General features: G+C 41.5%; 1 protein-coding gene across 2 annotated transcripts in view; it reads left to right on the top strand.

Annotated features, from left to right (window-relative positions):
• The first annotated feature begins 1,421 nt into the window (after positions 1-1,421).
• CFI (complement factor I) overlaps positions 1,422-25,817 on the top strand; it is a 37,478-nt gene continuing 13,082 nt past the window's right edge. Inside the window, exons 1-12 of one of the 2 annotated variants that reach the window (XM_075929716.1) lie at positions 1,424-1,800; positions 4,117-4,522; positions 5,183-5,333; positions 8,156-8,337; positions 9,400-9,510; positions 13,724-13,840; positions 17,128-17,157; positions 17,532-17,561; positions 17,763-17,792; positions 20,304-20,339; positions 22,275-22,310; positions 23,214-23,252. In XM_075929716.1, coding sequence (XP_075785831.1) covers positions 1,732-1,800; positions 4,117-4,522; positions 5,183-5,333; positions 8,156-8,337; positions 9,400-9,510; positions 13,724-13,840; positions 17,128-17,157; positions 17,532-17,561; positions 17,763-17,792; positions 20,304-20,339; positions 22,275-22,310; positions 23,214-23,252 — 1,237 coding nt within the window. In that variant the 5' untranslated portion in view covers positions 1,424-1,731. Of the gene's footprint in view, positions 1,801-4,116; positions 4,523-5,182; positions 5,334-8,155; positions 8,338-9,399; positions 9,511-13,723; positions 13,841-17,127; positions 17,158-17,531; positions 17,562-17,762; positions 17,793-20,303; positions 20,340-22,274; positions 22,311-23,213; positions 23,253-25,817 lie in introns of both variants that reach the window. The other variant, XM_075929717.1, reaches the window with a different exon arrangement.

Below are 25,817 nucleotides of genomic sequence, written 5' to 3'. Positions count from 1 at the left end.
TTCCTTCAGATTCTGCTTACACCACACTCAAGAACTGGACAGGGAAGGTAGCATCTGAAGAATAAAGAAGCACCTGAGGAACAGGGCAAAGCATCTGGGATGGATGGGGTGGAAATAATGTATCTCAGAGTTCCCCAGACTTGGAGGGCTACTGCCGTCTCTGCAGCCCCCTGGCCCTTTACTTTAAAGGAAGCATGAGAAGAAAACTCCTTAGCTTTTTTAAGGAGTGGAAGGGGAAATAATTTTAAATGTATAAACATCTGTGAGGGATACGTAACTACACCCCAGGAAAGTTAAGTTCTGTGTTGAGAATGGACAGCAGTGTTGCAAGCTTTCGACTCCTAAGTGAAGGTAAGTCTCCATCCCCTTCATGCAATTGTCATCGCTGAGACTGCCAACAAGAGTGCCATCTGGGACAGGGTCAATTGCCCTTTAAGAATTGTACTAATATCAGTTCATTTCATATAAGCTATCAAACTGTCACTAGTGGTAATGACCTAGGCTGGAGTCAAATAGGTGACCGAGAGGTGATTTTTAGAAGTACAAAGGAAACCCTTGTCTCTGACACCTGCCTCCTGAACACAAGTGACCAGAGAACTCCAAAAGTTGTCTGAAATGCAGCACTTTCTTGAAATGAAAGGAGGAATCAGTCAACACAATGCTCTTCAGAATGCTGCTGCTCTGGCTCAGGATGCTAGAACAAACAACTGTTTGAGGTTCAGTGATCACTCAGGCTCTATTTATACTGTAATCATAAGGTATGACTGTAGCTCAAGTAGGCATACCCAGCCTATAATTTCCCAGATTCTCTTTGTTACTCTTCTGAAAGGTAGGTACTATGTTTGCCCTAACTCCAGATCTCTGGGACCTCACCCAACTTCCATGAGTTCTCAAAGATCACTAATTGTTCTGAGATTGCTTCAGTTTAAGTACTCTAAGTACTCTATGGTGAATTTTGTCTGGCCCTGCTAACTTGAATACATCAGACTTATCTAAATATTCTTTAGCCTGTTCTTTGGTGAACAAGCCTGTCTTTTTTTTTCTGACCACCTACATGTTATTTAAATAAAGAGAGTATACTTATGAATAGCTATTATTTGCAGCTTTTTGTAACATGGGGTAACTTGTGCTAAAGGATAGATTTTCTTTGGTTTTATTTTGATTTTAGTGTTCCAAGGAACTGGCACTCCCATAATAAACCACACAATAAACACATGCTTTCACCACTTGCCAAACAGTTAAGCAATGTGTACTGAGCAAAATCTTAAATTACAAAAATGCAGTTCTCGGTACAACCTGGTGTTCCTCCTTTTAATTTCTCCAGTATATCTCAAAAGGAGGCACATACATAGAAATAGCTAACAGCTAGTATGGGAGCAGTGGAAGCAGCCTGAGCATTTCAGCGGAATTATTTGGCAAAAGTCAATAATGGGACGAATGATTGTGAATTGGGGCATGGAAAAGTGAACTCCTAATGGGATCCTCCTTTTAATCATTTACTTTAAAGACTTTACTTTTGTTATCTGGTATTGCAGTTACGGTAAAACCCGTTAGATTGGGGTAGGATTTTTATGAAGAGTTCAAAACTGAATGGAGGTTCTTGCACTTTATTTCTAAACAACCTTTTTAAATATTTTACCAATGGTTAAAAATTAATCACAGACAAATACCGAAGGCTAAAAAGAATCAGACACCAAGAATTTCCTGTAGCAAGACAGACAAAAATTCATCATGAAATTATTACTAGTACTATTACTCTTTGTTTTTTCATGGTCCTTCTTTTGTATTTGTCATTCCCAGGTAAGAATTTACTTTATTTTAAAGAAGTGATTCCTCTATATGTTTCTTTAAACAGTAGGCGGTGAAAATGTTAATTTTTAAATGTTTTCCTTTAGTAGTATCCATGCAATTTTTTAATCCAAATGTGAATACTTTAATTGTGATATGCATTTTTTATGTAATTACTGTAATTGGAAATATATGGAAGTAAGCTTCTGAAAAAGGTATTTTAAAGAAACATCACTGCAATTATAGTCCCAGACCCAGTCCTGGAAGGACCTCTTAAGGGGCTTCAGAGTCTGCCTACCCTGCATCAATTGCAGGTTTTAGAGCCTAGATAATCAAATTCTGCTGTCTTCATTTGGTTTATACTCAGGCAAAACTTCCAGTGGAGTAAAAGAAGTTATGCCCGAATAAGGATTGCAGGATATGGTTCTTAGGTTGCCCTGTACATTTAAAGGCATAATTAATTGAATTGAATTGAATTGAATTACTGGCCTGAGAATAGCAGGAAATATGCAATATGATTACAAAACAGGGTAACCTTTTTGGATGAAATTCCAGCCCCTCTGAACTCAACGGTAAACCACTCATCAGCTCCAATGGGGTCAGGATTTCACTCTTAGTACTTTAGACTTGAAGGGTGCATCTAGACTGTCAAGATTTTGTGCAAAAGCTCATGCTTTTGCGCAAAATCTTGCCGCCTGTCTACACTGGCCACAAGTATTTGCGCAAGAACATTGACTTTGTACTGTACAAAATCAGTGGTTCTTGCGCAAATACTACGACGCTCCCTCTCAGGGAAAAGTATTCTTGAGCAAGAGGATCCAGTGTAGACAGCCAAGTTAATTTCTTGTGCAAGAAAGCCCAATGGCTAAAATGGCCATCAGAGCTTTCTTGTGCAAGAGAGAGTCTACACTGTCACTGATGCTTTTGTGGAAAAGCAAATCTTATGCGCAAAGGCACATGCCAGTATAGACGCAGTCTTGCGCAAATACTTTTAACAGAAAAACTTTTCCGTGAAAAGTATTTGCGCAAAATCATGCCAGTCTAGACGCAGCCCAACTGTATTGATCTAATAGACACATTCAAGGTTGATAGTCCCTTTGGTTTATCTTTTTTACGCGTGAAAGTGCCATGCATGCAAATTTATGCTTTAATATTTTTTTTCTTAAATAATAACAAGCAAATAAAAGCACTTCATGAGAGTGAATTTTCATTTTCAAGTTTCCAAAGAGCTGTTATAAATAATTATCACTTCAGTGAACCTAAACTAAACCAAAAAGTTAAGTGTAGTCATTGTTTTTTCTTTATTGTTTGCTTGCCTGAGGCTCTTTAAAAATATTTGCAAGTGACTTTTAAAATGAATCAAGTTAGGTCAGTAAGAATGTTTCTAAGCATGCAGCTGCAGACTTTTAATTACAGTTTATTGTAAATCCCACTATTTACAGTTTGTACCTTCCAGGACCTGACCTGTCCCAAACCAGGGAATTTGCCAGACCAGGGGAGGTCAATGCCAGCCTCTCTGCTGCAGTGCTCCATTCTGATGGCAGCAGAAGGTCCAGCATTGACTGAGCAGGCATGGGGAGGAAGCAGGAGATTTAGGAAGAAGCTGGATGGCTGTGGAGTCCTGAATCTGGGGGATAGAAGCACAGCTCCACAAAGCATACTGAGCCCCGTAGTTGCTTGGCTGGTTATAGGTAGGGCTGTGCTCTTGGCCCCCTACCACAGGGCTCCACAGCCACCCCGCCTCTTCCTCTGAGGACCCCCCGATCTCTGCTCCTCCACCTTCCCTGAGGTTGAGTGCTGCAAATGAGCTATTTGCTCTGCTCTGGAAGCTCTAGGACGGCAGGCAAGGAGTTTCTGAGTGGAGGAAGCAGGTTTTTCCTTCTGAATGCTCCAGCCCTGGAGCATCCACAGGGATGCTGGAACTCAGATGTGGTCAGAAGAGGGAAGTCTGGACTATAGAGGTCCGACCTGTATCTACAATACCAGTATTTGAATTTAAAGCATTAGTTTAAAAATTCTATACTCTAACATGTTGAAAATTCGAGGGCTGTTCGAAGGAAATCAGAGAGAACACAATTCACCCTGCATGAAAGGTCTAAATTTAAAGAGAAGAGGAACAATCAAACCCTAGAAAAATAAGAGGTGAGATCAAGGATACTACTACAAACAATGGAAGATAGAAACACCCTAGGAATAAGTTAGTAATGGGCCTTATCTAACACCCAATTGGAAACAATGGAGGAACTTTCAGTGGACATTGGATTGGGCCATATATATCAGTTGATTTGCTACTTAGTCTTACTCGATTTTTTATTTCGTGTCTTGCAGTACCAATTTAGACACGACGAAGATGACGTTCAGCAAGAGAGGTCTCCGATAAAAGAATCTAAGGAAGTTCAGCAAGAGAGGTCTCCGATAAAAGAATCTAAGGAAGTTCAGCAAGAGAGGTCTTTGATAAAAGAATCTAAGGAAGTTCAGCAAGAGAGGTCTTTGATAAAAGAATGCTTAAATAATAAGTACACACATAACTCTTGTAAGAAAGTTTTCTGTAACGCATGGCAGAGATGTGTTGGAGGAAATTGTATTTGCAAGCTTCCCTACCAATGCCCAAAGAATACCACCTCCGTTTGTTCTACCAAAGGAAGGACATTCCATAATTATTGTCAGCTAAAGGCCTATGAATGCCAGCACCCACAAGAGAAGTTTCGGAGTAAATCAAGATGCATAACTTCAGGTATTAAAATATCCTTTTCCAGAACTATATTATTAACTGTGAGGTGTCTGGTGAATACTTAACTCTTTACTCTCAGACCTTCTGATCATTTACTTGAAAATTGTGAATGTGAAGCTGCAAAAGAAAGTAATTGAAAGTAGGCAGTATTTGTTGATACTCATCAAATAAATCAAATAATTGACAGTCTCATCTACCTACATTCCTGACAGCTCAGTCCTGCTTCTATGGTAGACAATTGGATTTTTCATTATTTACTCAGTGGGAGCAGAATCTGGCTGCTGGCTCAAAGTGTCATTGCTGTGTCATCAGATGTCCCATAATTGTTGGTATTTCATGCTAATAAGAGCCAGCATTTGTGTGGAAAGTTTTTCCAAAGATCTCAGAGCACTTTACAATGGTGGGAATCGTTATCCCCATTTTACTGAAAGGGGAAACTGTGATATATTGAGATAAAGTGACTAGCCGAAAGTCACAGCCAGCCAGCAGAAGAGTCAGAAATAGTAGTATCCTGGGCCTAGATTCCCCATCTGGTGCCCTATCCACTGATACATTTTCCCCTCCATATGAATGTTACTTACCTACAGGTTCTAACATAATGACGTTATTATTTCTATGGTTGCCTTTCATCTGATATACTTTTGTAATAATTTTTTTTTTTAGAAAAATTTGAAGTTTCTTTGGACTATGCAAATTCACAATCAGAGGGTCTTATTCAAGTGGAGCTTGTGAATCATACTGAGAAGTTATTTGTATGTAACGAGTGGAGTATGAATGAAGCAAATGTTGTCTGTGTACATCTTGGTTTTACAAAGTAAGTTCTTGGAGGGAGTTCATATAATTAAATGTTTATGAAAATGCATTACTGCTTACTAGTGGCCCGCCTCCGGTTAGTCATGCGACTGGGCAATCATGGAGAGTATATCAACTGTAATCTTTCCATAAGGGTTATGCAATGGGTTACCTGAGGGTAAAAGCCAAGCAATTTCTATCCTGGTAATCTAGTATATTACAAATAACCGTTACACACTTTCTATTCAAATTATACATTTTTTATTGAAAATATCATTAATTGAGGACTAATTTTTAATAACAACAACAACAACAAAGAAAAACACTGGGATACATGGGAATTATCTCTCTACACTCTCTTAGGGACAACATCCAGATGTGTCATCTCAGAAAGAGTTCTGGGAAATAATTGTAGTCAGAGAAGACATCATTTACTGCATCTTTTTATAGGGCACAGCTTCTTTCATTCCTGCCAGCTGTGCTCCACTGGTCAAAATATTCGGGGCACAGCCAAGGCTCAACCTACTCCCTGCCCTCTTTACCACCACCCAGCCCTCTGGCAAGTATACAGAGCCTGCTTTCCGCTCTGAACCCAGGTTCATGGTCTGGGTTATCCCAGCTGAGATATGTAAGAGCCAGCCTCATACTCCTGTGCTTCCTTACATGGCCTCAAAGAGGCAAGTGATAATTTAAACATGTGTGAGGGCTGGACCTCTTGCTGGAGTACCTCACGCCATCTCTGAGACTGGGGTTTAATTTCTAGTCCTGGTCTTTAACTCCTCAGACAGCACAGGCCTTGTGCAAAGACAGAGCACTCAGTCCTAGGTAGGGCATAAATGCCTGACATGACCAGGGCAAGACTTGCTGGTTACTTATTTACTTGATGCAGATTTCCTGCATGCATGATAGAGCACTGTCAAAGCTGTTCCCCACTCTGGCACTCTGAGTGCAGACAGTGGGAGCCTCCACAAGACTTTAAAAATATCTTGTCACTAAATGATTGTCTTTAAAAGATCCCGAAGCTCCCTCACCTTAGACTGGTATTTCTGTCCCCACCGCAATACAAAAACTCCTTTGAGAATCCAGGAAGGGACGTTTGGGAATTCCTTGCTGTGGGTTACCCTCAAGCTCTTTAATCCTCTTTAAAATAAGGGATAAGGGATCTTTTGGAAAAGGCTTTATTTTCCGAAAGATCCGCATCTAGACTGGCGCTTTTTTCCAGCAAAGCTCCGTGCCGAAAAAAAGCGGCAGCCATTTTTATGCTAATGAAGCGGGGGAGATTTAAATCATCTTTGGAAAATCGTGGGAGACAGGAAAGATTCCAGACGACTGGGAAAGGGCAAATATAGTGCCCATCTATAAAAAGGGAAATAAGAACAACCCAGGAAACTACAGACAGTTAGTTTAACTTCTGTGCCAGGGAAGATAATGGAGCAAGTAATTAAGGAATCATCTGTAAACACTTGGAAGGTGGCAAGGTGATAGGGAACAGCCAGCATGGATTTGTAAAGAACAAATCATGTCAAAACAATCTGATAACTTTCTTTGATAGGATAACGAGTCTTGTGGATAAGGGAGAAGAGGTGGATGTGTTATACCTAGAATTTAGTAAGGCGTTTGATACAGTCTCGCGTGATATTCTTATAAATAAACTAGGCAAATACAACTTAGATGGGGCTACTATAAGGTGAGTGCATAACTGGCTGGATAACCGTACTCAGAGAGTAGTTATTAATGGTTTGAAATCCTGCTGGAAAGGTATAACAAGTGGAGTCCTGCAGGGGTCTGTTTTGGGACCGGCTCTGTTCAATATCTTCATCAACAATTTAGATATTGGCATAGAAAGTACGCTTATTAAGTTTGCAGATGATACCAAGCTGGGAGGGGTTGCGACTAATCTGAAGGATAGGGTCATAATTCAAAATGATCTGGACAAATTGGAGAAATGGTCTGAGGTAAACAGGATGAAGTTTAATAAAGAAAAATGCAAAGTGCTCCACTTAGGAGGGAACAATCAGTTTCACACATACAGAATGGGGAGTGACTGTCTAGGAAGGAGTACAGCAGAAAGGGATCTAGTGGTTATAGTGGGCCACAAGCTGAATATGAGTCAGCAGTGTGATGCTGTTGCAAAAAAAGCAAACATGATTCTGGGATGCATTAACAAGTGTGTTGTGAGCAAGACACGAGAAGTCATTCTTCCACTCTACTCTGCGCTGGTTAGGCCTCAGTTGGAGTATTGTGTCCAGTTCTGGGCACTGCATTTCAAGAAGGATGTGGAGAAATTGGAGAAGGTCCAGAAAAGAGCAACGAGAATGATTAAAGGTCTAGAGAACATGACCTATGAAGGAAGGCTGAAAGAATTGGGTTTGTTTAGTTTAGAAAAGAGAAGACTGAGGGGGAACATGATAGTCATTTTCCGGTATCTAAAAGGGTGTCATAAGGAGGAGGGAGAAAACTTGTTCATCTTGGCTTCTGAGGATAGAACAAGAAGCAATGGACTTCAACTGCAGCAAGGGAGGTTTACGTTGGACATTAGGAAAAAGTTTATAACTGTCAGGGTGGTCAAACACTGGAATAAATTGCCCAGGGAGGTTGTGGAATCCCCATCTCTGGAGATATTTAAGAGTAGGTTAGATAAATGTCTATCAGAGATGGTCTAGACAGTATTTGGTCCTGCCATGAGGGCAAAGCGCTGGACTCAATGACCTCTCGAGGTCCCTTCCAGTCCTAATATTCTATGATTCTACAAGAGGGAAACCAAGTCATTGCTGCACAATCACTGAGTATGAATAATTCTCTGTGCAATAATATATTTTGAGATTTTTATTTGAATCTTGACAGAGGTGCTGAACATCATGAAAAAATGTTTGCAGTTCCAGAATCTGCCTCAACTTCAAGTCAGTGTCTTCATGCTACTTGCAGAGGGCTAGAGACTAGCCTGGCGGAATGTGCTTTAATTAAGAGACCAAATGTTAATAGTAACAGGACTGTTGCTAGCATCGTGTGCCATACAAAAGACAGAGGTTGGTAAAATGTGTCTTTTTTTAAAAAAAAAGAAGCTAAGTAGAATGTTTTCAGTTCAAACACTGCATCAAATTAGGAAGTTACAGTCTTGCCTATCAAGTTTGGTATCACAGGCACTGCCACTTCTAACTGTAGTTGCATTTTTCTAGTCTTCTAAATAATTTTCAGCCTCTAGGTAGCTTAAAAAAGGAAAATAAGTTATCTTCTTCCCTAAAATACTTGGTTAAAATTTCACAAAGAAAACCATGGGAAAACGTCGTGCCTGCAACTCCATTCCTCCAAGCCTAAGAATGGCTCTAGCTGAATAAATGTTTCTTAAAATCCTTCTCTTGGGTAACTTGCACCTCTCCTATGCCCCGTCTTTCTCTGGTCAGCTGGTGGGGTGGCCAGTGGCATCCTTTCAGACCATCATTCTGTCCAGAATGACTGTGTAATGTAATTCAGAATATTTAAGAACACAATGGTCTGGTATCAGCCAACAGTCTGATTAGGTAAATTGTTAGTACTTCCGCAAAGTGCTCAGTATCTTGTGGCTGTAGTTCTGGCATGATTTAATATCTGCACTGGGGTAAGCTAAACCATGTTTTTGTTCAGAGCATTTCCTACTTTTGCATTTTATGTGATGAAAGTGACAAGAATTGGGTTTTCTTTGGCTGCTCTGAGACATGTGGCTGATCAAAAGAGGGTCCAAATCTTCTCAGTCTTTGACCTCAATGGCAAAAGCAAGAGTTTAAAGACAACAAAATATGATGATATACCACATTTCTCCCATAACCACCTAGCAGGGGGATCTGAAATGGCATTGCCATCTTAGTTCTGAACAAAGAGAAATTAAGATCCCCTTTATCAAGTTGCTGGCAGTCGAAGGGGGGAGGAGGGGAGGGAAGAAAAAGCCATGTTGAGGCTCTGATGCAAAGCTCACTGAAATAAATGTAAAGATTTCTAGTTACTGGATAAGGCCCTGTCCCACCTGTTGCAAAAATAAAATAAAGACAATTTTTCTTGGAAGTTTCTGATTACGTAGAAATTTAAATAACTTTGTTTTTCATACTTCTTTGCAGAATGTCAATCGAATGAATTCGAATGTGTCAATAAGAAATGCATTCCTTTGACTGAAACCTGCAATGGAATCAATGACTGTGGAGACCTAAGTGACGAATTGTGCTGTAAAGGTAATAATGACGAAGAGTCCTGTGGCACCGTAGGGTATGTCTAGACTACATGGCTCCATCGACAGAGCCATGTAAACTAGTTTACCCAACATAGTCAATGAAGTGGGGATTTAAATAATCCCCGCTTCATTAAAATAAAAATGGACACAGCGCTGTGCCGACAATGAGCTGATCCGGCACAGTGCGGCAGTCTAGACGCAGATCGGTCGACAAGGGAAGCCTCTGTCGAACACTCCAGTAAACCTTGTTTCACAAGGCATAAGGGAGTGGTCGACAAAGGCTTCCATTGTCAACTGATCCACGTCTACACTGCCACGTTGTGCTGGATCAGCTGATTGTCAGCACAGTGTGGCAGACATTTTTATTTTAATGAAGCGGGGATTGTTTAAATCCCCAATTCATTGATTATGTTGGGTAAACTAGTTTACATGGCTCTGTCGACGGAGCCATGTAGTCTAGACACACCCTTAGAGACTAACAGATTAGGGCATAACCTTTCTTAGGTAAAACCTACTTCATAAAATGAATTAGAATGGAGTTTACAGAGATATGGGCATACATAGAGACAACAAAGAAAGAGGGTACTTGTGTCAATGGGGCTAATCAAGTCAGAGTGGATGTGACTTTCACAGCAATTGATGTGGAAATGTGGATATTAAGAAAGGGGAAATTGCCTTTGTAGAGTGTTAACCAGTTAAGATCCTTATACATTCCTAAATTGATAGTATTGCATTTACAAATGAATTCCAGTTAATTGTAATTCTCCCTTCTAAAGTGTCTCATAGTTAAATCCTTACCGTTAAAAGGTGTTCTCAGTCCATTTCAATCCTGTTGAGGAAAAGATCTTTCAGCTGTGTAAGATGATAATACTACAGCATCAGTGGTTAAGCAAGGAAACTTAGGCACTAGTTTACTTCTTGACACAAGGCTGATTCCCCAGAATGCGGCCCTGTGCCTAAGGGGGCCCCGTTCCTGGGTGCGCAGCGCATGCGCAGGGCTCCGGGCGCATGGCGCATGTGCAATGCTCCCCCTGGGTGCATGACGCGTGCGCAGTGCTCCCCCCCTCCGGGTGCGCAACGCATATGAATTGCCGTCCTGGGCATGCGGCGTATGCGCAGGGCCCCAGGCACACGGTGCATACGGGGCCCCGCACTTCTTAAAGCCAGCCCTGTCTTGACACATGTGAGTATTAGAACAAAGGGAATAACGATTTTAAAGAAACTGGCAAACTTTAATATTAAAGTCATACACCAAAGGAAAAGTGTGGTGAGTTGGACTGAAAATGGATTATTAGAAGTGGACAAATAATAATAATTCAACTAGTTTACATCTTTTTTTTTCTGTTATCAAATTGTCCATAAAGCAAATTAAGATTCTCAAAATTATGTATAAAAATTATTTATAGAATAATATCTTTGCCCATAACTTGTTCTTGAGCAGTCACAATGTTCAGTATTTAAAATTCCACCTTTTTTGAGTGGAAATATGGAACAGAGACAAGCCATGTAATCTGACAGGATGAGCATATTTTTAGAAACTGGATTTCAGATACCAGAATCATGATTACACATTCAAAACTCTGTCCCCAATTATGTTGATTTTGCTGTTTTGATGATTGTCCCTATCATGAAAATTCATTTGCGTTCATGGAATGTGAACAAAGCAGGGGTTCAAACATAGTCAAAAGGTAATTTTTAAATAAAAATATAACACATACACATAGATTTTTTTTAAAAATATTTGCCAGACTCAATTATTACTTTTTTGTTTTTAAGATAGCACCCAAAATGTGAATACAGGCAGTCCCCGGGTTACGTACAAGATAGGGACTGTAGGTTTGTTCTTAAGTTGAATCTGTATGTAAGTCGGAACTGGCGTCCAGATTCAGTCGCTGCTGAAACTGATCAGTTTCAACAGTGGCTGAATCTGGCAGTTCTGACTTACATACAGATTCAACTTAAGAACCCCAGGCATCCCCAAGTCAGCTGCTGCTGAAACTGATCAGCGGCTGATTCCAGGAAGCCCGGGGCAGAGGCTTCCTGTAGTCAGCCACTGGTCATTTTCAGCAGCTGCTGACTAGGGGACCCCTGGGGCAGAGCAGCTGGGGTGCTGCTGGGTTGGTCCAGTGGCACCCAGAGCGGCGCTACGGGACCAACCGGCAGCGCCCCAGCTGCTGTACCACAGGCGTCCGGAGCAAAGCCGCGGAGCACGGGGGCAGCGGGACAGCCCAGACGCGCCGTGGCTATCCTGCTGCCCTCGGGCTCCGTGGCTTTGCTCTGCTCTGCTCCCCGTCCCCCAGGTCTGCAGACCAGGGGGAGGGGGAGCAGAGTAGAGCAGAGCGGCAGAACGCGCGGCCAGCTGACAGCCCAGACCCGTCTGGGCTGTCAGCTGGCCGCGTGCTCCGCTCTGCTTTCCCCCCCCCCCCATGGTGTGCAGATCAGGGGGAGGGGGAGCAGAGCGGAGCACAGCAGAGCGGCGGAACGCGCGGCCAGCTGACAGCCCAGACCCGTCTGGGCTGTCAGCTGGCCGCGTGCTCCGCTCTGCTCCCCCTCCCCCTGGTCTGCAGACCAGGGGGAGGGGGAGCAGAGCGCAGCGGAGCAGAGCAGAGCAGAGCGGCAGAACGCGCGGCCAGCTGACAGCCCAGACGCGTCTGGGCTGTCAGCTGGCTGCGCGTTCCGCCGCTCTGCTCTGCTCCGCTCTGCTCCCCCTCCCCCTGGTCTGCAGACGGGGGGGAGGGAGCAGAGCGGAGCGCGCGGCCAGCTGACAGCCCAGACGCGTCTGGGCTGTCAGCTGGCCGCGCGTTCCCCCGCCGCTTTGCTTCCTCTCCCTGGTCTGCTCGAGACCAGGGAGAGGAAGTGCCCCGTTCGTAACTGCGGATCCGACGTAAGTCGGATCCGCGTAACTCGGGGACTGCCTGTACTAATGTGTGAAAATAAGGCTCCTGTCTTGACATCCTTACAATGCACATAATGTTTATGAGGAAAGTAAAGATAAAAAAAAATCAGATTTTTTTTAATGTGATTAACAAAAATCTTACCTTCTCACATGGTATTTAAGTTATATTTTCAATACTGAAATCAAGTTTCTAAAGTTCAAAAGATGGTGGTAAACTATAGAACAGACCTCTTGACCCCAAAGCTTGTACGCGAAACGATTTACTCTAAGGCAGGGTTTCTAGTTGGCATTTCTAGTCCGCAGGGAGGAGGTGCCCAGGAGAGCTGTGGCATTGTGGGAAGTACTTTGTATTCATGTCCGTCAGTGTGAAGGAAGCTATTTGCATGTATTTGCATGTATATGCAACCACGCTTAAGTTGTAGCCCTTGGTATGTGCTGTGAATATCATTATGGCCCTTGGGGCTTCCAAAGCTGAGTAGCCCTGCTCTAAGGAGTACTTGTTCATGTGACAAGTGCCATTTTTCCTCAGTCTAGCCCTGATCCAAAGCCTTCTGAAGTCAAATACAGTCTTCCCGATACTTTGTACTGGTTTTAAGAAGCCATCAGCTTTTCCATTAAATAAAAATAATACATTATTTTATATTCTCCCATGCAAATCTATATTAAGTCAAAAATAACTGTTCAAAACTGGCAAAGCATTGGCTTTGCTCTTCAAAATGTATCAAAATTTGTAGCTAATAGAAAGCCAGACACTTGAGTGTATAGGAATGTTTCATCTAATAGAGAAGTGCCTGACTGCAATTATAGGTCATGATCAACATTTTCACAATATGAGTCTACAGTTCAGTTCCTAATCCTATATTTCCCAGTAGAATTTTCAAAAGTAGTGCAGTCAATACAACATGTGCTCCTAAATCAATAAGGTGCCTAAATATGGACTAGGAAGGCTAGCTTTAGGCTTTTGAAAATGTTGTCCCAATCTTGGGAGATGTTGACCATCTTAAATTCCCATTGCAATCTTAAAGAACACTAACAAGACTGAAAGGTCGGTTTGGGTGTAGTCAGAAGTTTTGGAAAAAATTGATAGTAGATCTTGAGTAAAAAGAGAGAACTACAGCACTGGAAAGTTAAAACTCTGTTTTAAAGTGGTAAAATGGAAGGTCTACAGCATTGATAGCATTTATATATATTCAGTGTTTAGATTTTATGACATATTCATGAATATTTTACTTTTGTCATAAATGTGCCTCTTAGAGTGATGAGGTTGGTGAATTATTTGATTCCATCAGGTACTAAGTGAGTTCTCTTTTTGTTGCAGAATGCAAAAACAACAGTTTCCACTGTAATTCAGACGTGTGTATTCCAAAAAAGTACGTCTGTAACAAGGAAATAGACTGCCTGGCAGGAGAGGATGAATCGCGAGCTCAATGTGGAGGTTAAACTTTCATAGATTTATCTTCTTTGTTCCAGTCACATTAAATTGAAAACGAATGCCTACATTTTAAAATGTGCAACTGATTTGCAAAACAATGAGAATGGACTACTCAGTCTCCAAAAAAGTTATGGAAATATCTGTAATAATGTTGCCTTAATGGTTTCTGTTACATTACACCCTGTTCCTTCTCTTCCTTCTAGAGGAAGAGGAAAAGCAAGACAATTAAAGGGTTGGGGAACAGATTATGCCCTGGGTGCCTTTATTGGAAGGGAATATAATTTGCATTTGGAGTATAGTACCATTCCCTCCAGATTCTGTAAAGTGCCATTTATAGTGCCAAAGATCCATGGCTGGGGATTGGATAGACTGGCAGAAGTATTTTATCCAAACAGCCACAGGAGGAATCCCACCAAATATTAATGTAGCCTGTCTGTGCTACCAGTTCACTCTTCCAAAATGTTTTATTTTGTTTTAAGTTTGTTATACTCTCTCTTGTTCTAGTTCTTGCACAGTCCTCTCACTTGCCCGAGAGTCTGCAAATAGTCCACAAAGTTTTCTTCTAAAGGAGCGTTGTCCATGAGAAATGTCAGACAAACTGTGTTTGAATTTTTTTTTATAAAAGGTGAAGGAAGAGCATCAAAATATATTACCAGAAAGCTGAATACTGTTTTATGGTGGTGTCCAGAGAGGACTAAGCAGCCCACTGCTCTATGCACTGTGCAAACATAAAGGAAGAGATGTCCTGAAGAGTTCACAATCTAAATTTAAGACAAGTGTGTTGACAGATAAAAAGGAAGGGGGAGATAAGATGAAGGTAACAGGGAGACGTTTGTGTGTTTACACTGGCTAGCTTTGGACACAGCTTGGGGTTTTGAATTATTTTAAAGCATTGGGGTACTGGGAAGAGTGATTTGCCCATGATCATAGACTGGCTGATTTCTAGTAAACTCTGCAATAGAAGTGGAGTTTTAGGAAGATGGTTGTATCCTTACAGATTATTTGAGGAAGGATGTTAGATGAGAACCATAGAAAAAAAGAACAAAGACAGTTGTGGAGAAGAGGATAGTTGATCAGTTCCAGGGCCAGCCCACAACATTTTGGCACCTGAGGCAGGGAGTTCAAGTGATGCCCCCATGCTCCCTCGCTGCACCAGCAGCAGACACAATTTTCTACACTCTGGGTCCTAGTGGCACCCCCCCACACACCCAGTCTGGGACATGAGGTGGCCGCCTCAGTTCGCCTCATGGTAGGGCCATTCCTGATCAGTTCTCAAAGGTATTTCGGCACCTATCTTCATGGAAATCAATAGGAATTAGGTGCCTGATTACTCTCAGGATCTGAGCCATATATATTATTTATACTGAAGAGGTTTCCACAGAAGATTGGACAGCCTATTGTTCTATGCACTCATCGGAGGCCATGCCTAAAGAGTTCACAATGTTTAAGACAAGTGGATGTGATAACAAGGAGGAGAGAGAGTTCACTCCAACTATAAAATGGGCAGAAACTGTACTTCAAAACCTCATCTAAGGAGTTTTCTTATGTTTTCAAATTCATCACAGCTTTACTCAGAACAAGCATATAGTCATATGGAGAGTCAGGAAGCCAAATCCTTCCAACCCAGTCCTAAGGACTGGAACCCTCTATGGACCACAGGTCATGTCTGTTTGCTGGACCAGGAAGGTCCTGAGTCATCTTAAACTCACGCTGGTTCTTCAAAAGTCTTTTCTTTGTCTGTTGGTCCCTGGTGAATCAGTTGGAACTAGTATATGCAAACCTCTCCAGAGAGTGGCTTCAAAGGGCTAATAACTAGCTGAATTATGTTGGCATATTCCTTTCTCCAAGAAAAAATTCATATATACTATCTCACAATAAAACATACACAAATCAAATGCATTTTCAATACTATGGTCCCAAATATATTAAATCTATTTTGGTAAGGTTTCACTTAATTTAATTCACTTTTCCTTCCTTCCATGAGGTTTGTGCAGGATATTGTCATGGTCAGTGTCCTTTCAGATTAATTGAAGATAATAGAGCTGTAAGAAGCAGCATGAAAGAAAGCTCAGATATAGTTATTAGAGAGCAGGACAGATGAGCAATAAGGACAGATGAAGGTATTGAGAAATGACACACAAAGAGATAAGAGAAAATAAGAATAGAATGTAAATATAAGTGTTTGGATGGTGAAAAGAGGAAACTTGAACTTGAAGCAATGGGAAATGAGGAGCACATCCTGCTAGCAGCTAATCCAAGATGTATGTCTTTACTTTATTTGCATAGAATTTGTCCAAACATGCCTATCTTGTTCTGTAATATTAGCATGCTGGGCTAGATTCTGCCCTCAGATAAGCACATGCAACTCACATTGACTGTTAGGAAAAGCTGTGCATCTGAGGGCAGAGGCTTTTTTTTTTTTTTTTTTTTTTAAATTTTACAGTGAAACCTTTGTTATCCAACACTCTGTTAACCAGAAAACTTTGTTAACCGGCATTGCCCCCCGTCACAATATTGTCACATCTATCGGCACACAGGACTGGCTTGGTTTGCCATGATAGGTTTAACTTTTTATTTAAGAAGTACTAATCATCTTTAACTCAAAATAGAAATGTGAGACTAACTGCCTCACACAACTAAACTACCAATATTAAAAACTTTAGTTACTGTTATTGTACATTGGTTTTTCCTAGGTTGATGGGACCCTTAGATAACTGGAATTTTTAGATAACCGGAATGCCCTAATCCCCAAGCATGCTGGATAACACAGCTTTTACTGTAATTCATTCTTATATTGATAAACTGTTCTGTGTCTCACCTACTGATTCATCTCTACATTTCTTTAGTTTGACTAAATTGGCTCTGGATTCTGTTTTAGTGAAATAGTTTAATCAGGCTGATGCTTCATATTCAGCTTAGACATAGTGTACTAAATGAAGATATTTCTTCTGAAGAATAAAAAAAAAATCATCTTGAGTCACGTAGTCCTAGCACTTTTTCCAGCAGCCATCTGTAATACAACCTTGAAAAATAATCAATAAATTATAGCATTAGGGCCACGGACCCTTCTTCATGATGATGAAGAAACTTAAGAGTATTGCATTCCACTTTCAAAAAATAAGTTTTGTCCAAGACACGTATGTTTTTCTAAGATTGTCCAAACATCTCCACATTTTCTGCACTCTACAAATTCAGCAAAGTGCACAAGATGAAAACTCTTCATTGTAAGAACATTGTATGGCAACGAAGTATGTTCAAATTATGCTATCATTTTTGTGCTTTATCCCTAGATGATCAAAAGCCAAAGCCAGAAGATCCAGGTAAATATTTCGGGAGGGGAGTGTATGTTTACAGTTATTTCAATAACCCTTGTATAATAAATATTTCTCAATAACCCTTGTATAATAAATATTTCTCAATGCAATGTAGTACATATGTGAGAGCTTTTTTACGTGTCTGTCAGAACGCAAGCAAGAAGTTAATATTTGCTCATGTTTTTGTGTTTTATTCCAAGTTCATACAAATGCGAGGTTACAATTAAAAAAGGTTAAGCTTTTCCAAGGTTGTCCAAATATCTTATTGTCTACTTTCTCCAAATTCAGCAAAGTGCATGAGTTGAAAACTCTTTGCTGCAGCAACACTGCACAAAGAAGTGTGTTCAAATTATGCTCCTGTTTTTGTGTTTCATTCTTAGGTGATCAAAAGCCAACGCGACAATTTTTAGGTAAATATTTTGTGTGTAAGAGTGTGTGTATGTTTGAGCACACGTGCATGCATGCTCTTATACGTGTGCAAGCATTTAAATCAGTCTAGTATAATAAATATCTCAGTGCAATGAAGAACATGCGTGAGAGCATTTGCATGTGTATGTCAAAAGAAAAGCTGGAATTTGATGCATATTGATGTTTTTGTGTTTTATTCCCAGCACGTACAAGTATTGAGGCTAACTATCAAGGTAAATATTTTGAAGCCTTTATTTTTATATACTAATTATAGATTGCCACTGTGCATAGTTCTTCACATCAGCTAGCATTTAATTGTGACTTGCAACACTACTGCTACTGTTATGCAAATGGGACTCCCAGTTATCAAAATTCCCATTTATTTCAATGTGTGTTTTGTTTGGATAAAGCCTGAAGGTTCAAGCCCAATAGAAAACATTTTATTTACTTCATTATGATCTAAATACCCTTCGCTAACTAAGTTAACGGAGGCATTTAGCATAGAACTCAAATCGTCACCAAACACACACGGGCTACTGAGGACCGTTGTGCCAGCCAGACTGACCGTAAATTGGGGACATCACACCAGGCATCACATCATGAAGCTCCCAGTTCTCGTTCACTCCCACAAAGAATTCCAGTAACCTCTGGGATGGCCCCATAGACAGCAAGAAGTAAAGTCAGAGCATGCACCCCTCTGTCTGTCAAAGGAGAGTTTGAGAGTGTGATGTGCTAGGATTTTTGGTCCATCCAGGTGACATTGACAAAGCATGTGTAACGCGGCTTCTCAAATATAATGAGTGATTGCAGGAAGGCCAGATCCCTGTGAGATTATGACTTTTCACACAAAAGACAAACCTCTTTATGCTCAGGATTTCACACTGGCCTCACATATAGATTGCCTCTAGGTACTCCAAGTCGGTCTGCATAAGACTCTGGGCTTCTGTCATGTACAGCAATACAGGTAGTACCCAAGTGGACGCATTGGAGAGGGTCCAGCAGAGGGCAGCCAAAATGATTAGAGGGCTGGAGCATATGATCTACGAGGAGAGGCTGAGGGACTTGGGTCTGTTTAGTCTGCAGAAGTGAAGAGTGAGGGGGGAATTTGATAGCAGCCTTCAACTTCCTGAAGGGCGGTTCCAAAGAGTCTGGAAAAAGGCTGTTCTCAGTAGTAACGGATGGCAGAACAAGGAACAATGGTCTCAAGTTACAGCGGGGGAGGTCCAGGTTGGATATTAGGAAAAACTATTTTACTAGGAGAGTGGTGAAGCACTGGAATGGGTTGCCTAGGGAAGTGGTGGAGCCTGCAACCCTAGAGATTTTTAAGTCTCGGCTTGACAAAGCCCTGGCTGGGTTGATTTAGTTGGGATTGGTCCTGCCTAGGGCAGGGGGCTGGACTTGATGACCTTCTGAGGTCTCTTCCAGTTCTATGATTCTATACGTTTGATAGATCCTGAACTTCTTCGTGTCAGTGCAAAGATTTTTTCCATACATTATCAAGACCTGGACTTCACACCAGAGGCAGTAAGACTTAGTCATGAAAGAACATCTGGTTTGCTGTGGCTGTTTCAACTCTGTTTGCATCTTAGGCAGCAGAAAGCATCAATATACATAATTACACCATCACAATTAGGGCTGTCAATTAACACGCATCAATGCCTGCGATTAACGGCAGAGCACAATTAACGCATTAATTTTTTTAACATGCATTAATCGTAGGCATTTTCATGGCATTGCCCATTTAAAATGCCGCCAGGGCGTTTAAAAGTGGCAGCACAGAAACGCTACTGCTGCATTTCAAAGGGGCAGCATGATCAGAGCCTGGGATAAGCTGTGAGGCACTGCCCCTTTGATATGCCACCTTTGCAATTCAAAGTGGCAGTGCAGCATGGAGCCTGGAATCAGTTAGGGACTCCAGCTGATCCCGGGCTTCATGAAGCACTGCCCCTTTGAAATGCCATCACTGCGTTTCAAAAGGGAAACACGAGAAGAGCTTGGGATCAGCTGAAGACTCCGGCTGATCCCGGGCTCCCACGGCACTGCCCCTTTGAAATGCCTCAGCTGCATTTCAAAGGGGCAGTGCTGCACGGAGCCCAGGATCAGCTGGGGACTCCTGATCCTGGGTCCCGCAGTGCTGCCCCTTTGAAACGCTTCGGCAGTGTTTCAAAGGGGCAGCGCAACGTGGAGCATGGGGTCAGCTGGAATCTTATTGTTTAACAGCATGATTAATCGCAATTAATTGTTTTAATTGCATAATTAATTGCATTTATTTGTTTAATCACTTGAGATCCCTAATCACAATTTAAGATAACCTTGCCCCATACTGATCTTTGAAAGACACATAGCTTCTTAAGATGAATTTTGCGGGATTCATAGTGGAGGAGTATATTACTTGAAGGAAATTTAAAAAACAGAGGAAATTGTCAGCATATAATTATTTAGATGCAGAGTGTCCCTCTAATATTTGATAAGTGGTGTATTTTGTACATATGTATTAACTAGACCACTTGTTTGCATGTCACTTTTAAGCAGAGCAAACAAAAAAGTGCCATGATATGTGGAGACTTTATAATTTAGAGAAATATTTATTAACAACTTGGATAAAGAGTTTTTCTAATAATGTGCAAAACAATATATTTTCTTTTTTTAAATACCTACCTTTTAACACAAACATATGTTTAAATGACAATCTGTTTAAATTCTTATAAACATTAAACTACTAATATTCCATTATTTTATTACAGAACAAAAATATATCTCAGATTACAATTTGGATGAAAGTAAGTTTGTTAAAGCACCACTTCCTACTTGGATCCCATGTTATGGGAGAAACTTTTCCCAAATTCACTTCTGGTGGAGGATCATCCATAAGAAATGTTAAGCCAGTTGTGCTATATCTTTTTAATTGGTGGAATAAGGGAGTCAAATTCAGTTTATATCAGAAAGCTAGACCTACAAAGGTGTTGGGGCTCCTATCTCCAAGGAAATCAATGGGAATTTGCCTCTGAAGATCTGAGCCATATTTATTATGGGTACTGTAATGGTTTCTCCAGAGGAATGGGTATCCCATTGTTTAGCTACTATAAAAACACATGAAAACACATCTGAAGAATTTCCAAACATATTGGTAAGACCAGTGAGTGTGACAAACAAGGCTGAGGGAGACAGAAGGGGGTAACCATGAGAAGGTTTGTGGTTACACAGAGTAGCTATATGCACAACTTGTGGTACCAAATTATTTAAAACATCAGGGCTTTGAAAGGGGTTTTGCCTGTGAGCTGACCATTATTAGCCAGCTGAGTTCTTGTAAACAAATCAAAGTAGTCCTTCAGGAATGATTTAAAGGAGATGATTGTGTCTTTACTGATTCGTTGAGGGAGGGAGTTTCAAATGTAAGAGGTGGGACAGAGAAAAGCACAAAGATGGTTTTAGGAAAACAGGACAGATTAGCAATGAGAGCAGATTGGAGCAATTGGACAGAGAGGCATAAGAAATGAGAGAATAAGCATTGAGGATAGAACCTAAGTGCTTGTATGATGATGATGATGATGATGATGATGACGATGACGATGAAAAGAAGCTTGAACTTAAAGAAGTGGAAAATGGGGATCACATGCTTCTGGCAACGAATTCTACATTTACATTGACACAGTGGTGTTGTATTTGTCCAAAAGTTCCTATCTTTAATTCCATTTTGCACTAATAAACTGTCCTGCAGTGTTTTTTCCTCTGACACAAGTTTACCCATCTTGGCTACATCTTCACTGCGGTGTTCTATCACAAGAAGTCTGTAGCGCTAGTTTTTTGGTGCAAAGGCTTCTTACGCAAGACCACGTCCACACATTAAAGCACCTCACTTTTGCGAGGCTCTTTTGCACAAGAGAGCATCTACACTGCTGGACGCTCTTGCACAAGAAAGCTCTGATGGCCCATTCACAGAATGGCCATCAGAGCACCTGTGCTTTTTTCCATAGGGGTTTATTGCGTAATAAAGTTTCTGGAGTGTCCACACTTTCCTTCTTGTGCAATAGCTGTAGCGCTAAAAGCAGTTATACCTCAGAAAAGGAGGTTTACCTAGGGCGGAAAAAGCCCTCTGTTCTGCCATTTAACTGCCCATTTAATAGCGCTAGAGCTCATTTGAGGTGTGGATGCTCCCCAGGTTTATGCGCAAAAGCAGCTGTTTTTACGCAAAAACCTTGTAGTGTAGACGTAGCCCTTTTGTTTGGCTTTGGGTTTTGTTGTAGTGAAATAGTCCAGTCAGGCTGATGCTTCACATTCATGTTATGCAAGAAGTGTGCTGGCTACGTTTCTTCTGAATCTTGATTCATATAATCAGAACATTTGTCCCAGCAGCCATATGGAATGCAACCTTAGAAAATCAGCAGCAAAATTTAGTAGCAGAGGCACAAAACATAGTCACTCATATCTGCTAGGAATGGTCTAGATAAAAAAAAAAAATTGTCCTGCCATGAGGCCTGGACTAGATGGCCTTTTGAGATCCTTTCCCATCCTAGGATTCACGATGATAAATAACAAATTAACAGCATTTTAAATAAGTTTAGCCAAGGCAAGCAGACTTTTCCAAGATTGTCCAAACATCTAATTAACAACTGCTTTCTGCAAAATCAACAAAGGGCAGAATTAGAAACTTTCTCACAAGAACAATGTGCAGCAACCCAACGTGTTCAAACTATTCTGGTGTTTTTATGTTTTAGCCCTACATGAGCAAAAGCCAAACCCTGAAATTCCAGGTAAATATTTTTTATGTTTATTTATATTTACAGTCATTTTAGGCATCCTGGTATAATAAATATTTCCCTACTCAGTGTTGTACAAGGGTGGGGACTATTTGCATGTGTATGTCTGTGAAAGACAGAGAATTTGGTGTCTTTTGATTTTCTTGATTTTCACACAATTTAAAATGCAAGATAATTTTTTAAAATTTTTATATACTTAATTATAGAGTATGCAAAGATAACCATTTCAACTAGCCATTTAATCCTGACTAGCAGCACTTCTGTTATTATGCCATGGGACCTACAATGAAAGTACTTTCATTTTAGTTATTCAGTCAAAAACCTCACTGATTTCAGTGACTGCTTTGTCTGAATAAAACTTGAAGAATCAAGTCCAGTAGAGGAACTTCATATGAGCCAAATACCTTCATTAAGAGGCTAAAGGAAGCATTTCACACACATCCACATTATCTAAACATAAATAACCCTAGTGCATGCCTTTCTTTGCGCTCCATAAAACTTCCTGAAATGGGTGTCACAAAATGGTGACTTTTAGGGGTCTTGTAGTGGATGAGAACCAGATGATATTACTCAAGTGAAACAAGAAAGAAAGGAAGGAAGGAAAAAGTGTCAGAATGTAGTTGTTTAGATACAAAATACACCTGTAATCCTGAATTATGGGGTATTTAGCATGTGTTTATTAATTAGACTACTTGTTATTTGCAGATCACTTATGGAGAGAAGGCCAAAGGGTACATGGTGATATTGTGATATATCCACTAGGAACTGGGTTGAGATTTTTTTAAGGAAAATAACAAGCTACCATTGTTTTGACATATAAACATATGTTTACGTGTTAGGATAACTTGAAATGTTTGTTAATATTTGGATATTAACATTTAATTTATTTTACTACAGAACTAAGCGTCGTCATCCCAACTTCTAATATTGATGAAGGTAAGTTTCACTAAAACTGCAGCCTAGGTGAATACCATATCACGGGATGAACTTTCCAAAGCAGACAGGCATTTTTCAACTTAGCATTTACATTGTTTAAGAAGGACTAGAATAAAACATGCAGAGTCACAGAAATGTCCTGAATTTGAAGGATTTATTCAGACAAGTTCTTGTACAATGAACATAGCAAAAAATAACTTGTTCTCCCACATGCATTGTTTTTGTGTTTTATTAGCGTACACTGTTAAACAGATGCTCAGCTGGTGTAAAGTGTCATCATGCCTCTGATTGCAGTGATACTAGGATACCAGATGAGGATCTTCCCCTGCATATTTTGCCAAATGGTTCAAACTAATACAGGGGTAGGCCTGCCACGTGAGTTGATCCGGCCCACAGAGGCCCTGCTGCTCCCCCCACCCCCAGGCCAATCAAAGCCTGAGAACAGGGGAGAGGAGGAGGAAGCATGTAAAGTCTCCTCCTGCCCTGGCTCCGCCCAGTAAGGAGTGCACGGTGCTTCTAAGCGCCGTGCGCTCCTTGCAGGGCAGCAGGAGACTTTGCACTCCCCCCACCCCCAAGCCCTGATTGGCCTTAGGACACAGGGGAGGGAGCGTGCAAAGTCTCCTCCCGCACTGCAAAGGGTGCGGCGATTCTAAGCATTGCATGCTCCTTGCAGGTCGGGCGCAGGGTGGGAAGAGACTTTGCACGTTCTCTCCGCCCCCAAGCCCTGACTGGCCTGGGTGTGGGGGGGGGGGGGAAGAAGCGTGTAAAGTCTCCTCCCGCCCTGCAAGGGGCACGGCGCTTCTAAACAGCACAAGCTCCTTGCAGGACAGGGGCAGGGTGGGAGGAGACTTCGCATGCTCCCCCTAGGCCAATAAGGGCCTGGGGACAGGGGAGCATGTGAAGTCTCCTGCTGCCCTGCAAGGGGCTCAGCATTTAAAGTCAACTGCCAGCCGCTGCTCAGCTGGCAGTTAACTCTAAGCACAGTGCTCTCTTACAGGGTGGGGGCAGGGAGCGACAGACTTCATGTGCTCCCCTCCCTAGGACAGCTGGTGGTTCTCTCAGGTGGGGGAGGGAGGGAACACTGCATGCTCCCTCACCCCCAGAGCAATCAGGGTCTGTGGGTAGGGAAGCACAGAAGTGTCCTGGACCCGCCCTTTAAACAATTTCTGAAGTGGCCCTCATCAAAAATTATTGCCAACCCTTGAATTAATATAAACACATTTCAAAGCGCATTGTTAAAATTACATGAATTAATGCCACAAGTGGCAAAGGAAGGTAAGCTAGAAATAAGAGCATAGGAGTATGATGTAGCTAAGATATACAAGAACCATAGAAACTTGTGGCCCTAGATTTTTGTTACTCTTGTCCTGAACATTCAGATTCTCATAGATGTCATATTTTCAATAAGAGTTTAAATCAGTCTCCAGTTTCTACTATGTTGAATTCCTGCAATTACTGATATTATTGTGAGCCAGATTCCCATAAGGACCTATGTGCTGAATTAGCAGCTAGGCACGTAGGTTCAACATTCACAAAACCCCCACTCAGATGTCACCTAACCCTGCTGGTACCTACAGATCCTAGGTACATATGTTTCTGCCATTAAAGGGACATCTAAACTACGCTCTATTTTCGAAAGAGGATATGCAAATTCTGCTGGAATTTGCATATCTTCTTCCGATCTCACTTTCAAAAGCGGAGCTTTGAGTAGTGAAAGCAGCCTGGATGCGTTTTCTTCCGGGAAAAAAAACCTTTTTCGAAAAAAATGCATAAACCTCATTTTTTAAGGAAGAGTGTTTTTTTTCCAAAAAAGAGTTTTTTTTCCTGGGGGGAAAAAAAACCGCATCCAGGCGACTTTCAAAAATGAGATCGGAAGATATGCAAATTCCCACGGAATCTGCATATCCTGTTTCGAAAACAGAGCATAGTCTAGACATAGCCTGAAGGTCTTGAGGCACATACACTTCAATAGCTAAGGATATGTATAGCCACTAAGTCCTTATATTGCCCAGCACCACAGCCAGAACTGAATTCATCCAAACTAGTCCCATGCTTAGAGCCCAAATTGGCAAGTGTGTGTAGGAAGGGGGGAGGAAGGGTTGTTGTTTTGGGTTGTTTAATCTTTTTGTTTGGTTTGCTTTTTGCCAGTGCACATTTGCACACAAATTGAAAGAAATTCACACTCTTGAGTGGCAATGCAACCTGCTATACCAGGTTGCTTCACATCACCACTTAAATTTGGCCTGGCCTGGCCTGGCCTGGCCTCTCCTCCATCATGAGGGGCAGCTGGTCCAAATTTGCCTAGCACTGCAACTTGTGCACCAGCTCACAAACACCAATACCTCTTCCTGCAAAATACTGCTTCAAAGCCTAACTTCAGGAGAGGGTTCACATCTGTGATTCCCAAGCACAGATAGGTGCTGCCTTGTGATCTGGATTTGGATCCTTAGTTCCCTTTGAGGGGTGGAGCTCAAGCCACACCTCTCTCCTTGAACTTCCAAATGCAAGGGCCCCAAATGATGGGGCATGCCCCTGTCGGAGGAACACAGATGAATGTTTGGGCGG

This window comes from Pelodiscus sinensis, chromosome 5, assembly GCF_049634645.1.
Source record: "Pelodiscus sinensis isolate JC-2024 chromosome 5, ASM4963464v1, whole genome shotgun sequence".
Taxonomy (NCBI): Eukaryota; Metazoa; Chordata; order Testudines; family Trionychidae; genus Pelodiscus; species Pelodiscus sinensis.
The sequence above is the reverse complement of the archived record's forward strand: the minus strand, read 5'-3'. Positions and strand labels throughout refer to the sequence as shown.